This window comes from Sander lucioperca, chromosome 12, assembly GCF_008315115.2.
Source record: "Sander lucioperca isolate FBNREF2018 chromosome 12, SLUC_FBN_1.2, whole genome shotgun sequence".
Lineage (NCBI taxonomy): Eukaryota > Metazoa > Chordata > Actinopteri > Perciformes > Percidae > Sander > Sander lucioperca.
This window is the reverse complement of record NC_050184.1, coordinates 28309302-28326545: the sequence shown is the minus strand read 5'-3', so window position 1 is coordinate 28326545 and position 17244 is coordinate 28309302. Positions and strand designations below refer to the sequence as shown.

The following is a 17244-nucleotide window of genomic DNA, read 5'->3' as shown; positions in this document are numbered from 1 at the left end:
ACAAATACAAAAACCCAGGAGATAACTAGAACAGAAATCTACAGAAAATACAACCACAGGTAACATGAACAAATAAACAAAAAAGACAACAGAAATTAACAAACAGGTAACAGAAATAACCTAAAACCATAACAGAGCCCCCCCCTCAAGGGCGGATACCAGACGGCCAAAACAAAAAACAACCCAAAAAGGGCGACTAGAGTCCGGGGGAGGCAGAGTGTCACTGAGGCACAGGGAGCAGAGTGTCACTGTGGCACAGGGAACAGAGGGCCGGTGAGGCCTGGGGGAAACAGAGGGCCAGTGAGGCCTGGGGGAAACAGAGGGCCAGTGAGGCCTGGGGGAAACAGAGGGCCAGTGAGGCCTGGGGGAAACAGAGGGCCAGTGAGGCCTGGGGGAAACAGAGGGGCCACTCGGGACAGGGAACAGAGAGTCTTGGGGGAAACACAGAGAGTCACTGGGAGGCCTCGGCAACAGGGGACTGGGAGGCCTCGGCAACAGGGGACTGGGAGGCCTCGGCAACAGGGGACTGAGAGCCGCAACGAAGGCAGAAACCTTCAGGCGGCCTGCGACGAAGGCAGAATCCCTCTGGCCACCGGCGATGAAGGCAGAATCCCTCTGGCGGCCTGCGCCGAAGGCAGAATCCCTCTGGCAGCCTGCGACGAAGGCGGAATCCCTCTGGCGGCCTGCGACGAAGGCGGAATCCCTCTGGCCACCGGCAACGAAGGCGGTATCCCTCTGGCCACCGGCAACGAAGGCGGTATCCCTCTGGCCACCGGCGACGAAGGCGGTATCCCTCTGGCCACCGGCGACGAAGGCGGAATCCCTCTGGCCACCGGCGACGAAGGCGGAAACCGTCTGGCCACCGGCGACGAAGGCAGAAACCGTCTGGCCACCGGCGACGAAGGCAGAATCTTTCAGGTGGCCTTACTGGACGTCGAGGGCAGCGCCCCTCCGGGGGCCTTGCAGGTCGGCCGAGGCGGAGCCCCTTGGGAGGCTGCGCAGGCGAAGGGGCAGCTGGGCCGGAGTCAGGCGGCGGGTCATCTGGACTGGAGTCAGGCGACGGGTCAGCTGGACTGGAGTCAGGTGGCGGGTCAGCTGGGCCGGAGTCTGGCGACGGGTCAGCTGGGCCGGAGTCTGGCGACGGGTCAGCTGGGCTGGGGTCAGGTGACGGGTCAGCCGAGCCGGGGTCAGGCGACGGGCCAGCTGGGCCGGAGTCAGGCGGCCAGGCAACCGGGGCAGAGGTTGACTGGGGTGCCAACAGGGCACGAGGGGCAGGAGTGGGCCTGACCGCCGACAGGGCACGAGGGGCAGGAGTGGGCCTGACCGCCGACAGGGCACGAGGGGCAGGAGTGGGCCTGACCGCCGACAGGACACGAGGGGCAGGAGTCGGCCTGACCGCCGACAGGACACGAGGGGCAGGAGTCGCCACGGGCAAAGTCTCAGGGGGGCAGAACAAAGGCAAAGTCCTAGGGGTGAAGAAGGCTGCTAGCTAGCCTAGATTCAGGGGAGCTGCCAGCTAGCTGGGGTTCAGGGAAGTTGCTAGCTAGCCGGGGCTCAGGAAGGCTGCTACCTAGCCTGGATTCAAGGGAGATGCTAGCTAGCAGGGAACCAGGGGGGTTGCTAGCTAGCTGGGGCTCAGGGAGGTTGCTAACTAGCCGGGGCTCGGGAAGGCTGTTGGCTAGCCTGGATTCAAGAGGGCTGCTGGCTAGCCGGGGCTCGGGAAGGCTACTAGCTAGCCTGGATTCAGGGGGTTTGCTAGCTAGCCTGGATTTAGGGAGGTTGCTAGCTAACCGAGGCTCAGGGAGGTTGCTAGCTAGCCCGGATTCAAGGAGGTTGCTAGCTAGCGGGGAAGTTGAGAGGCTGCTAGCTAGCCGGGAATCAGGAAGACTGCTAGCTAGCCTGGATTCTGGGGAAATGCTAGCTAGCATGGGCTCAGGGGGATCGCTAGCATGGGCTCAGGGGGATCGCTAGCTAGCAGGGGCTCAGGGGAATTGCTAGCTAGCAGGGGCTCAGGGGAATCGCTAGCTAGCTGGGACTCAGGGAGGTTGCTACCTAGCCGGGGCTCGGAAAGGCTACTAGCTAGCCTGGATTCAGGGGGGTTGCTAGCTAGCCTGGATTTACGGAGGTTGCTAGCTAACCGAGGCTCAGGGAGGTTGCTAGCTAGCCCGGATTCAAGGAGGTTGCTAGCTAGCGGGGAAGTTGAGAGGCTGCTAGCTAGCCGGGAATCAGGAAGACTGCTAGCTAGCCTGGATTCTGGGGAAATGCTAGCTAGCAGGGGCTCAGGGGGATCGCTAGCTAGCCGGGGCTCAGGGAGGTTGCTAGCCAGCTCGGATTCAGGTGGGCTGCTAACTAGCTCGGGGTCAGGAGAGCTGCACGCCAGCTCGGAGTCAGGGGAGCTGCACGCCAGCTCGGGGTCAGGTGAGCTGCACGCCAGCTCGGAGTCAGGTGAGCTGCACGCCAGCTCGGAGTCAGGTGAGCTGCACGCCAGCTCGGAGTCAGGTGAGCTGCACGCCAGCTCGGAGTCAGGTGAGCTGCACGCCAGCTCGGAGTCAGGTGAGCTGCACGCCAGCTCGGGGTCAGGAGAGCTGCACGTCAGCTCGGGAACAGAAGGGTTGCACGTCAGCTCGGGAACAGAAGAGATGCACGTCAGCTCAGGGACACTAGGGAACGAGGACTCTGGGGTGAGGAGCGAGGCGTTGTGACGGGAGCCATGTTTTCCTCTTCCCCGTCTGCGACCTCCGCGGGTCCCAGAGAAAACCGCCAGGCGGGTACCCTCATAGGACGGCTGGTGGTTGGGGGCATACGCTGACTGGGTAGGAAGCAGGCTGGTGGGTGAGTCACTGGAGGTGGCTTGAAAAAAGTGATTAAGCCAGTGCTTAATCGCCTCCAACTGGGGAACAAAGTGACTCACCCACGGTCTCTCCGACAACCACTGCTGCTGGATGGTGAGCTTCTTCAGAAGAGGAGGGTGCTGGTCCGGCGCAGAGCAACGCAGACACTGCACGGTCCAGCCAAACTCCAAAACCTTCTTTTTAAGGAGAAGCTTCTCCGCTGGGTCCATGGCTGGTCAGATCGTTCTGTCGTGATAGTGAGGAATGGTGGACCCAAACGCAGAGAGAGGGAGGCAGGCAGGAGCAGCGTTGAAACTCAAAGATTTATTGGACAACCATGAGGGGAGCAAACAACAAAGAAGTCCTGAAGGCAACAGGCAAAAAGGTCCAAAGTACAAAAAAAAACAAGAACAGGGAATCCAGGGAGCCGAGACAGGCACAGGAACACACAAACTGACCGGGAGGAGATACAAACAGACGGCACCAAGACACAAAACGATCTGACACGAGACAAAGGGAACACAGGGGTTAAATACAAGAGGTAATGAACAAATGAGGAACAGGTGACACAACAGGTGAAACACATCAGGGCAGGGCAGGACAATCAACAAAGGCAAAAAGTAAAACTAGACATGACAGGACAAAAAACAGACTATCAAAATAAAACAGGAAACAGAACAACAGACAGGAAACAAGAAACAACCTAAACACAGAGACTTGACACACAGAACACAGAATACAGGAATTAACGAAAACAAATACAAAAACCCAGGAGATAACTAGAACAGAAATCTACAGAAAATACAACCACAGGTAACATGAACAAATAAACAAAAAAGACAACAGAAATTAACAAACAGGTATCAGAAATAACCTAAAACCATAACACAAAAGCTCACTATCTCTCCATTTCGTTCTGTCACACTATCACATGGACCAATAAGCCAGATGAATCTGAAAACGCATCTGTTTGACCCTCCGTCCTCTCTGTCCCCTCTGTAATTCTGAAAATGGCATTCGTTTTACTGCAGATCGGTAAAACTGAGCTTTTCAAAAGCAATGACATAAGCCTGTCCATACATATCAGGGAGCTGTGTGGCAGTAGAGTTAAAGGTGCTGTATTCGAAACTGGAAACAAGTGGGCTGAGATTGCCTACACATGGCTCTAACAGACCATTCCTAACTCTTCAAATACCGACGCTTTGTCACGGCCCTCGGCATCTGATACCAACACACAAGGCACTAGAATTCACACACGGTCGGACCGGCTAAGCAGAGCAACCTACATGCCAATGTTTAGCAGGAATACCGTTTACCATGTTCACCAACTTAGTTTAGCAATTTAGCATACCAGCATTCGCTAATTAGCAATGAACACAAAAGACAACAAATCAAAATACTTACCTGACAATAGCACTGAATGAAAAATTAGAGATCACCACTTACAACTAATTGTGAGAGGGACATGACTGTTCGTAACAAAATATGGTAACACTTTACTTGAAGGTATCTACATAAGAGTGACATGACACTGTCATGAACACATGACACTGTCATGACACATGAACCCTAATCTAACTCTAACCCTAACCATAACTTGTCATGACAAAAACCGAATGACACTTAAACTAGTAAAAACTAAAAGAAGCGTAATGTCATAAACGTTTATGACTTGTTTATAATGTTTATGACACGTTCATGACAGTGTCATGTCACTCTTATGTAGATACCTTCAAGTAAAGTGTAACCGATTTCATTGTAATCAATCCAATACTTGTTCAGACATTTCAATCAAAAGCATAACAACCTCATGGTGGCTCAGGGGATAGGGACCACGAATGTACAAAACTTCATAGCAAACCATTCAATAATTTCTGAGATATTTCAGTCTGGATCAAAGTGGTGGACCGACCACCAACAGACTGACATTGCCATGCCTAGAGCCACACCACTAGCATAGAACATTAGGGTGGATGTACATCGTTCTCACAAATTTAATAGGCTTAATGTGCACTCTCCTTCTTAAACACATAGCCGCAGGTGTGTCTGTTCACGCAGGGTCCATGCAATCCTCGCCAGCTAATGAATACAAGATGTTATGCAGTTTGTGTTTTATGTTTAAGTTGGTAAGCATTTTTGAAAAACCCAACTTCAGACTTAGATATTCAACATCAATCCTGTTCTACCTTTTGAAGAGATACAATGCTCAACATCAAAGCCTGAGCAAAAGTCTGTGTTTTGAAAAGGCCACAGGAAAGCTTTTAATGCAGACACTTTGCTGACTCACAGCGAAACATACAGGGTGTCTTTATCTTTGTGCATGCACCAGAGTGCATTTGACAGATGGGGTGTGCATGTGATATGCAATGCCACCTAAAAACCTTTCTCTTGAGAGGCTCTTTCTCTTTAGAATTAACCAGTTTGTTTGTGACCTGTTGGCCAATACCTGTATTTCTTGCATGTCTTTTAGGCTTTACTGTACTGTTGACAGAACATATTTCTGTTTGTTCCTGTCTGCATTTGTGTTTGGAGTCGCTATCCCTGTTTCTTGGGCTTTAGAGCCGTAAAAGGCCCTCGTTTTTAGCTCTTTAGGGGTTGGCTGTGACTTTGCTGTCTGCAAGTGACTGTTTCTGCTGTCCTACTGCTCACTGAACCAGTTTCGTTCTCTGTACCAGCAGCACACTACAGCACACTTAATTGGCACTCTCATGACAGGCCTTGTGTTTGTGTGTGTGTGTGTGTGTGTGTGTGTGTGTGTGTGTGTGTGTGTGTGTGTGTGTGTGTGTGTGTGTGTGTGTGTGTGTGTGTGTGTTTCTTTTTATGTTTGTGTATGACATGCATAAGCCAGATAGGGATACTTTTTGCTCAATCTCATGGCACTGTTTTTTGTGTGAATTTGTTTTGTTTTCACAATATGCATTTGTCACATTCATATATACTATACATTTAAATTGGGCAGTGATGACCTAAAGGTTAAAGATGTGAGCTTGTGGCCAGAAGGTTCAGTCCCCCCGACTGGCAGGATAAATGTGGGTGAGGAAAGTGAAAAGCAGCCCTCACTCATTACCACCAGTAAGTTGCCCTTGAGCAATGCTAATAAACCTGAGTGCTCCATTGGAGCTGCCCAGTGGTCAACAGATTAGACTGTGGTTGTACTAGACAGCTTCCAGGTGAGAATGTGTAACTGTGTGAATGTGATCAGGGTGTCCTGTAAAAGAGAGCATTGCTCCTCGTAAAACTCCCGCCTGAACAAATAAAGGATTAATATATATATATATATATATATATATATATATATTAGGGCTGTCAAAATAATTAATCTGAGAAAAAATAACGCGTTAAAAAAAATAACGCAGATTAATCCATTCCATATTGACGTTTGACCCGGAGCCGTTCTAGCCACCATTGGACTGTAAAATGAAGGAGGGAGACGAGAATGTGCTGCCTGGATCATTAATTTGAACATTTACTTCTAAATCTTCTTCCTGCCAACCCTGGCTACCGAAATCTGGTGCCACTGATATGTATGTGCTTCTCTCTGATGCTCTGAAACAGACAATACAGGCAACACAAACACTGCTGCACGTGACGCTAGTTAACACTACACTCGACAGTAGCTAACGTGTGCCTACTGCTAGCTAGTTAACACTATACTCGACAGCAGCTAACGTTAGCCTACCGTTAGCTAGTTAACACTATACTCGACAGCAGCTAACGTTAGCCTACTGCTAGCTAGTAGCTGGATTAAAAACGGTTAAAATGCTGACAGCTAACGCTAAACGGTGTAAAGTTTGACTGTGTTTTACTGTAGAGGATTCAACACCGGTATGTAACAATCTGCAGCTGCCGTCGGAAAAACAACACAGACAGTGCGTTCAATGAAACTGGTAAACTACAGCCTCGTGGTGCATTTGAAGTTATTGTAAATGTCCTTTTCCCATCTGGTGGTTGTTTTTGTCGTTCAACAGCAATTTACTAGTGAAATAAGTTATTGTTATTGTTATACATTATTATTAAATCATTTAATTTTGACCATATGGTCTTAGCAATAAACAAGCCGTTCTTTAATGTCACCAACTGTTGTTTAGTACCCTTTTATTTTATTTTCTTTTTTTACTTTCTTAAAAAGTATCGGTTCAGGCACCGTTAATTATGTCTGCCATTAATTTTGATTAATTAATCACAGAGTATGTAATTAATTAGATTACATTTTTTAATCAATTGACAGCCCTATATATATATATATATATATATATATATGCTGAATATATATGGTCATAATATATAAGCTGAATATATATGGTCATAATGTAGCCTAGCAGGATACAGTATATATCTTCCATTGTGTTATTTTTTTCATGGCTTGAAAACCTTACAGTAAAATTGAGTCATTCATTCATCTAAAACTGGAGGTGTCTTATTTTCAAACAGAGCTTTACAGAGGCAGTCTACCAATCATTTAAAGCTCTCTGGAAGATATAATGCAAAAAGCTCTAGGGTGATTCAAGTTGAAAGGACACCTTCCTTTTAATGTGTTTGCAATTGAAGGTTTCAGTAACCAAATGCAGACTGATTTTAGGACATGTCTTTCTCACATAATTTGTATTCATTAGATGAGTCTTACTGTGGTTGCTGTTTGCACCACTCTCTGGCAAGAACAGTAACATGCGGCCAATGTTAAAACCACTGTCAGCCACATCTTATATATGGGCTGTCTTATGTCATGTGCTTCAATAAAATGGACTATGTAAAAACAAAATAGTCATGAGCATCAAGGCTGTTCAAGAAAGCTTAGCTGAGGTCATCATTCCAAATATAAACACTTTCCCTTTTATCCCTTTCTTTCTTGAGGAAATTGTGGACAACCTCTGTCAACCTCCGAACAAATTTTCTGAATAATTTCTATAGTAATTGCTTTTCACCCACAATGCCCCAAGAACATTACAGCAATGCATATGATAATTGCAGTTCTCTCTACATGCTAAACTGCAGATTATCTTCAATTATGCGTACCTGTACTTCAAAAGCATCCAAGAATAGGAAAGATCAATTATAATACTGACCTGGTATATACGTTATGGCTGTACCTATGCACCGGCTCACTAAAGAAAAAGAAAACACCTGATCATATGCATGTATGCATCTGTCAGGTAGCCTGCAGATTAAGGTACTGTTAATCAAATGTAGAATATAGAAATGTAGCATAGAGCAGTTATCATCTTTGAATTGTGGACCAAAGTAAAATACAGAATACACCAATACATCATGTTTGAAATACTTTTCTCATGCATTGGTTTTGACACAGAGCTAATGGTTTCATGACTACTGTTTTGTCAGTAAGATGGGCTGTTTTTTAACATGATTGATTAATGAATGGGTTTTAAATCAAAGTTTTGTGAGATAATCAATCTGGCTAGCACACATTTGCCTCCTCTTCCATCACTAATAAAATAATCTCTCCATTCTATCTCCTTGCTTGGTTTAGATTACAAACATACCATATCCTTCAGTGTTTCTGTTGAAACAGTACCAGGTTAGTTCTAACTTTGAAAAAATATTATTTTTTCCGTATCGTCAAAGACCTGCAAACACAGTGAGTATGCTGGCATAGACAGTGTCTGTGAAAACAGAAAATTCTTTCGAATGGAGCATACTGGAGCCCTAAGCCTCTCCATGTTCCTCCCCTTTGTTTACATATAGCGCCTTCTCTCCTAATCTGCCATGGTGAGAGTTGCGTGGGCTGAAAGGCAAACAAGTGCAATGGTAATATGCTAAGGAACACTCTGGTTTCACACAAAGCAGAAAGGCCCATCATTGCCCGAGTCTAAACTTGAAACACCTTAAAAAATAGAGCCAGCCAAAACAAGCCAGAATAACTCGAGTATCTCAGGTTATGCTAGAGACCGAGCAGGTAGGCACAGGGTTTTAGATTTTTTTAAGGATGCTTTTTTCTTTACTCCCCCAAAAATGAGAAAATATAAAGCAAAGGAAAATAAACAAATTGTGCCTTAAAAGAGGTCATGCTTATTTACAGCAGAACGCCGTGATTAAACCTGCTTCCCCTCTGCTGCCTCCTTTTTTTGAAATGTGACTGAAGGCTGTTCAGGGTACTGTTAGTTACCGTGCAGGCCAGCCATGTGAAAGCCAAATATTGAGTCTCCTTAAAGCCCTGTTTTTGGTCTCCACCAACTCCTGACAGAAATATCTGTCTTTTTAGCTGCTAAATGCTCCGCTATATTCACCAGCTAGTCGTCATATGTGTCTGTCATTTGGTCCTGGGCAGGTAGTGTACAGTGGGATTGTAGAACTTTTTCACTTGAAACAGCTGCCTGCTGCTGCCAACAATTATGCCAGTAGGGTAGTAAAAGTGAACCAAAACAGTAAAGTTGCGGTCTGAAAACCAAAACAATGAGCCGAAACTGGCTTTAAAGCTCCGTGGCGCTGAGGAAAACTGCAAATGCGGGTGTTAATTCCCTGTGTTTTAGTTTACTCTATTAGAATGTTCTTCATCTCTGTTCATCTCATTTCGAGGCTGTACTGTAGATTATGCTGGTGCTTCATTGGATAGCCTTATGTTTATAAGTATTGTTTCTACCCCCATGTAACATTATGGGGGTGGATTAAATATTTGAAGCATCTACTTTTATACTTATTATATTGCATTACACTCCGTCACACTCAATACTTGCAATTTGGATTCATTTCATTTGAAGATATATCATCATATTATTAAAATATGTATATCTACAAACAGCAGTGCAGTCATATATCTAAGTAGTAGTAGTTTGATACATTTTAAAGTGTTAGTTAACATGCATTTTTAAGTGAGAATTAATTCCTCTCCTCCCCAGTAACGGTGGTGGTAGAACGGCGCTTCTGTGTTATTCATTCCCCTCTCTTCATCTCCTCTTCTCTGTTTTCCCTGAAGACCCGGTGCCATGATAATTTCTCATTTGATTCAGTTTTGTCTGGCAGAAGGGAGCTAAGCTCACTGATAAGATCTCCTTAAGAACCAGACAAGTTGTCAGTAATGAAGGGAATTGCTTTGATCCGTCGACAAATAGGTCATTTAGACAGTGTCTGGTTTCTGATGCCGGATGATACAGTCATGGCTCTCTCTCTTTTGCTGCCTCTCTCTCTCACTCTCACTATCAATCTCTCTCAGTTGAGCGCTTCTTCTCCACTCTCTCTTTATATACACACATACACACTATCAAGACAATAGTAGAAAAATTAGAAGGAACAAAAAAAAATACAACGAAAGAAAAAACTGATTTTTATTATAATTGGCACTCTTGAAAATGAATTTGTTATTTATGACCCAATGGAGAGATTGTATGTGCATGTGTGAGTGTGACTGTGTGGTATTGTGTGAGGTGCTAGTGCAGTGTAGGGTGTAGAGAGAGAGATTCCCTCTTTTCATTAAAGGAAAGAAAAAGTACTACAGTCATGCAGTTATGAGAAGCTCTTTTTGCTCATCTCATGCTTGGCTTTTTCAACATATTCCCTCCCTTTCTGAAGCTAAAATGGCGAAAGCTGCTCACCATTGAAATTACATCCTGCCTGACGCAACATTCAGTGATAAAAGGAGGAGACTGATAACATGCAACGACAGCTAGCTAAAATCCATTATTGGATCTGTTAATGTATAACCATGTATATGTGCATGGGATTTATTACATACATTATTAATTATGAGTCAGAAAAAACACCAATTTTTACGCTTTAATGTGCATATATAGACCCACGCACAATTGTTTGGTAGAAACAGATGAGAAAAAGGATTCTGGCACCATCCCTCAACAGTTTTACATGAACGTTGTGGGAGGGTGAGCTAATTGGCTAGAATGGCTGTGCAGCCGAATCTCTTCTCCCCCCCCCCAAGCAGGATGACTTGGAAAACGGGTGGGAAATCAGGGGGGCGGGGAAAAACCAAATGGAATTATGGAGAGCTATCACTTCCTAACTGGTGAGGATTTATACTCCACTGCCAAGGCCAACGGATTGAAGTAATTTCATTTTTCATGCATGGCTTCTGTCCCCATGGAGACCTGAAGCACAGAAAGAAAGAGAGAGAGTGATGAGAGACCAGCGGAGGGGAGAGATGAGAGGGAAGGGGAGGAGTGGAGATGAGAGAAAAGGAGTTGGAAAGGAGAAGGGAGGGCAGAGAAAAGGAGAGAAACAAGGAGAGGGGAGGAGAAAAAGGGGATGAATGAGAGGGGCAGACAGTTTGGCAGTGGGATGTGTAATAATTACTTGTATTTTCTAATGTGACAGGAAAGGTAGATAGAGTCAGTGTGCTGCAGTCTCTTTGCTTTTCCTATAGAGGAGGGTAATGGAGGTACATTGAGAGTTTTACTGAGCTGGTGGATATTTGTTAGTTTGTTGGTGTTTAACGAGTAGAGTTTCTTTGTAGTAATTGCAGTTGATGCCTGCAGTTTATCATTTCTGTCAGCAGTAATTCGCTGAGATATGCGCAGAGCACTCTAACGTTCTCCTCCCCCTATTCCCCAAAGAAAACATACATACAGACATGTACAAATAGCATTAGTGGGATGTTATGACACCTCATCTTGCATTCTTACAGGGAAGGTGTCTATAACTGATCACATTTGTTTGATTAGAAAGACACACCTCAACCATATTTTTCTAATGGAGAGTTGATGATAATGTTGAGGTTGATGAAGTGGAGGAAAATAGTGATAATGGCATTGTCGGTGAGGGTAACAGGTTTTTATTCCACCAGTAGGAAGAGTCAGGATGACACCTGTCTTATACTGTATGTCCGTTTCCTGTCCTTGTTAGTTGCTCCAGCTATTTTCTCAGCAGGGCAGAATTCCTAGTGTGTCAAAAGTGTGGCTAAATTGGTTCCCCGAGTGGTGAAAGATGGAGACAACCTTGGACAGTCTTACTCTTGTGATGCACTAAGGCTCTCAACTGAAATAGTCATTGATTAGAAGAAAAAGGTTGGCCATTCCTCTGTCTGTGTGTGTGTGTATGTTTGTCCCTGTGTGTGTGTGTGTGTGTGTGTGTGTACGGTGTGTACGGTGTGTACGGTGTGTACCCGCATACTGGAGTAAGTGTATGATTGAGTCATTTTAGTTTAGTAGTTAATGGACAGAAATGGGATGCTTGTAGGTTTGGACTCTATTGAGTCCCAATTAGACAGCATTTCAGTCCAAATCACATGCCTAGCAGTGCACTTAATGCACCTATTAGCTGTCTATCTGGAAAGACAAGCTGAACCAACGTAAGCAGACCAATTTCTTAAAGAACATTCTGCTTCCTACACAGTTATTCAATAATTCTCTTCTTGTGTGCACCCCTGGATTTGAGACTATTATTTTCTTTTGGCCCATTTTTGCCTCCTCTACATTAGTTTGTTATTTTGCATGTTGTTGCTTCCCTAATTACACAACAATTACAGCCTCACTTTCCTATGTAATAGGACTGTCAGTTAACAGTAAATATATGTTGATTTCATCTTTCCCTCCCCGAAATATTGAATTTAAATTTATCTTTTGAAGCAGTCCAATTCTGCCAAACAGAATGCATAGCGCTCCCTGCGGCAGCACTAATGGAATCCTTGAGTGTGTGGTATCTAGAAATGCCAAACTGTGATGAATGTATGTTTGTGTGTGTGTGCAAGGGTATGTGCCCTATGCATGTGTGCGTTTGTGTGCCTGTGCATGTTTCCAGTGAATAATATGCAATATCAGATTTCTGAGGTTGTGAAAGGACAAAATTATTAAACTCAAGGGCTGTATATCCCAAACCGGTCCATGAATAATGAACGCCCCACAGCACAAATTGCACCAATAGGTGTAGGTCGGCTGGGATAACTGTGCGTTTAAGTTTAGTTTCCTCAGTGCAAGAGAGGAATAAAGTCTTGATGAAACACAGTATGAGACTTTGAATAAACACTTGATTGATTGATTGATTGATTGATTGTTCCTCTCTGTTTGTTGTGATGCAGATTCGTTCAGACCAGGACAAGGACATCTCGATCCGATACAGCATCACTGGGGTGGGGGCAGATCAACCACCCAATGAGGTGTTCAATATCGACCCCGTGCTTGGAAAGATGTTTGTCACCAAACCTCTTGATCGAGAACATCGCTCTTCTTACCATGTGAGTGTGTCTCACTTTCTCTCTCTCTCTCACACCCACGCACCCACGCACACACACACACACACACACACACACACACACACACACACACACACACACACACACACACACACACAAAGTTAACCCTTCAACACATATGCCTCTATACAACATCAACATAAACAGGTCTGAATCAAAATCAGTGTAGTTCTACGTTATAAAAAGGCCCTCTCTTATGATAGAATGAATAATATAATACAACTGACTGACAGATAATTGCAAGAAAATAAGAAACGTATATATATATATATATAGAATAAAATGAGAGGAATAAATACAGTAAAGCTCACAGAAGATAACTAAATATATAAGCTATAGAAATATCAATATACTGAAATTCAGTCAGTTCTATTAATATACTGTATGTTTATGCCGTTCTGTGTGAACAGTGTAAAAACTAATAAAAAAAACAATAAAAAGTATCTATAAAAGCCCTCTCATGTAGTATTGCTGTATCTTGCAGTATTTACTTACCCTAACTTGAAAATATGCACGAGATAACAGACAGTTGTTTTAGATTTGATCTATTCTTTCATTATTCTAACATATATTTGCTCAACATAGCAAATTATGAAAAAAAAATCAGCTTTGGAAATAATTGAATTCAATCCATTCAATAAATATTACTTAAGAATATTGCAATGCATTATAACATTAAGCCTCAAATACACTGCAACGCAGCAACTACACACATTTCCTTGAAGACTTGTGTTTGTGTGTTCTTGTACTTTGGTCACTGTGAAGAACAATGAAATGTTTAGTGCACAATGATGATGCAATTACCAATTTGCACGTTTTCACTCATATTGGTAAGGCAGCGTAATGTCAAAGCATCTGGATGCAGTGAAGTATAAGTCAGAGGGTGCGTTAATTAATAATTAATAATTAAGCTCTCTGCCCGTCACATTACCTTTGTCATACTGTAGCTTTTAAACTGCGGTGCCAGTAACAGAGAGAAAAAAATGACTTAGTGAGTGGCAAGATGTGAAATGTTGGGATATACTCTTATTTTACTTTTTTCTGAGAATGAGATGAAAAGATCAATGTCATTCTCATGTCTGTGCGCTAAAGAAATAGTTCAACTTTTTAGGAGATGTTCCTATTTGCTTTCTTGCCAAGAGACAAATGATAAGATTGATATCACTCTCTTGTCTTTACACTAAATATGAAGCTACCGTACACCCAGCGGAATCTAGTTTAGCATAAAGACTGGAAGCAAGGGTTGATGCATAGGGTGCATCCCAGGTTCTTAAATTGCATCCTCGGCTCCTCCACTTGCCTCCCTTCCGAGGAAGCATGGGAGAGACGCGAGAAAATCATGCGAGGAGAGGGAAACGAGGAGGAAGTGAAGACACGTCCATCTTTATATACAGTGTATGATTGGAAGCAGGGGAAAACATCTAGCCTGGTTTCAAAATTCTGCCCACAAGTACCTCAAAATCTTCCACATACAAACAAAAATGTTAAAACGACAAGTTGGGTGAGTTATTAGGAGGTGCTGGATTCCTGTTGACACGATGAGGTTGCAAGGCAACTAACAAAAACTGCATTGACAGGAAGTCAGTGCACCCAACCAAGATTGAATTAGGGGTGCTGGTACACAGAGGACAGTGGCAGGCTAGCTGTTGCTGTTTCCCGCTGCTTCCAATCATTATGTTAAGCTAAGCTTATCACCTACTGGCTCTAGCTTTATATTTAACGCACAGTCATGAGTGGTGTCAATCTTTTCATCTAATTCTCAGATATAAAGCAAGAAAGCAGAATTCCCGAAATGTTTAAATATTCCTTTTCCTGTAAAGCAGAGAAACAACTGATCTGCTACACGTTTGCGGGTAGCATTCGAGGACTATAGTTGGAGAGCTAGAATAGCATACAAACTGAACTACTACCCTGCCTCTTTCCTAAGATTACAAATACAGTACATCCCTAAAGTTCACTAATGTAAAAACGACCCAGTGCACTTCAATTAAAGGCCTCTCACACTAGATGCTGTTAAGTAATTACACTGTACTTTATTACATTGTAATTTCCCCTTGCGGGATTAATAAAGTATACATTATTATTATTATTATTGAAACATGAACATCTTCAATCCAAGAATAAAAAAATAAAAAAGCAGGGATAATTTTATTTAGTGAGCAACATCATCCTGGAAAGCTAGAACCTACATAAAGTTAGAATTGGACTTTATTTTCTTTCTTTTGTTTACTTCATATTTCATGCAAGGACGTTACGGTCTAGTTCCTTTTATTTCAAAGAATGAGCAGTCTGAAATTCAAAACCAGCCATGCAACAAGATGCATTATTTTGAGGAAATAAAGGTGGGAGCTACTGGGTCTGCTGTTGTATCTATCAGGATACTGCCTCTTTTCCAAATGCCAAGCGCTGCCTGGTACGGTCTGTTCTCTCCCCCTGCCTTTCAAGATAATTATTTTAATGTGGACCCAGAAATACATTTTGCCTTCTTTAAAAATGGCGGTAATCTCTGACTCTTGCTGTTATTGAATTAGGGTGTGGGTGCATGCGGGATGGAGGGATGAGGGTGGGTAGAGATAAAGGGCCTGACTCTTAGCCTGTTACTGCACAGCGCGATACTATGTGCGATGGCAGCACGTGGATATTGGGTGCAGGACAGATCAGACAATGCAGTGGAAAAAGTAAAGTCGAATTAACCTCAGGGAGACCTGAAGATGCGATTTTTGGTGGAGGTGCAAAGTGGAAACAGACGGTTGAGAGGAGAGGTTGGCCGTCAGTGGAGAGGATCTTCACCTCTCTGAGGAGAAGGAGCTATTTATTCTATTTCCTGCCACAACAAGCCTGGAGGCTATTTTATTTATCTGGCTCTTGTGCTCTTGCAGTGGCCAGGTAGCGGTTTTCCTATCAAGCGTGCTCAGATGTAAAGAGTACCTTTCCCTCAATTCTCCATACATGACAGAAAAAAAGAATCTGCTCATGTTACAATCTGTAACATGTTAATCTTTTTGTCCTCCATCTGTTTCTAACATGTTTTCATTTTTCCTTCAGCCGCTTCCAATTCTGCCACTTTACCGTTCCTCTTCCTTTAACTGTCCTTTAGATTAATATCCCGAACAAACATCAAAAGGATGAGGGGCCTAAAATTGATTGCTGACATTTTGACTGAATAAATATTTACCAGCCTGTGTTAGGAGCAGGCGATAGGTGATTTTTTTCTTACCCCCCTTGTATGATATAAACTAAATATCCCCAGTGCTTTCAGCTGACAGGAATATCGCTGAATAAGTCATGTTCTGGGATATAAACATTCCCAGGTAAGGTGAAATGAATCGACACAGCTTTAGTGAGAACCAAGGAGTTTATTTTTGAAATGCCTTTTCAGTCTTTGACCTTCAAGTATGGAGTTAAAAAGACAAACCTCAAGTATTTATTTAAACTCTACATTTCCCTGATAATTCAGTTATTTTCTCTGCCCTCGTTTTCATTCATTCAGTTCTTTATTTTCTCCTCCAGACTTCAAAAGAGAGAAAGCAGTCAAGACACATTTTACAGCATGTATTGATTCCAATAATAACTCCATGTCCAACTTTTGTAAGAAATCCTTGTTGTTCAATTGATCTAAGCACAGCTGAGTTGAATTTAAGATCGGCTGACTGTGTTTGTGGGGTTAGAGGGAAGTGAAGAGATTTCAGAACTCTCCTTCAAACAAAACCAGACAGAATGTTGGCCTGGGATCCAACACAGGGATCCTAAAACAGACACCTTTCTTTTACAACAGAGCCAACTACCAATAAAATAAGACGATTCTTGTTTTGGTTTTTACTGAGATAAAAAAAAAGACTTCTGAGGACTAAGTGTAAAAGAGATAAGAATTCTGGAGAAAGTACATGATCGCAAAAGGCAATTTCTCTGCAAGACAAATATCCAGAATTTCACTTCTGACCTCATATTCTGTTGTGTAGGGTTCGGAAAGCTTTTTGAAACTGTTACACTGTATAATTCAATAATGCAGATTGTATCAGCCTGTGTATTCATGAGCAGAGTGGAATGACAAATTCAGAAAGGTGTGTTTTTTTGGCTTTAGAGGTTCTGTGAAAGTAGTCACCTTGAAGCAAAAAAAAACTTTCAGTTTGTTGGTGTTTTATTTGTGTTGCTTCTTTTCTTTTGTCTATTCCTGTGAGTGGAGACAGTTGGGAATACACTGAGGGAGTGATTTATAGAAGTGGTATTCAAACATGCCAACAATTATTAAAATATGCTGTTTGA

At 43.4% G+C, this 17244-nt stretch overlaps 1 protein-coding gene across 1 annotated transcript in view; it reads left to right on the top strand.

Moving 5' to 3' along the window:
* Positions 1-17244, top strand: part of LOC116061976 (cadherin-4-like) — a 255802-nt gene that overhangs the window by 197442 nt on the left and 41116 nt on the right. Inside the window, exon 6 of the mRNA XM_031316355.2 lies at positions 12808-12963. Coding sequence (XP_031172215.1) covers positions 12808-12963 — 156 coding nt within the window. The remainder of the gene's footprint in view (positions 1-12807; positions 12964-17244) is intronic.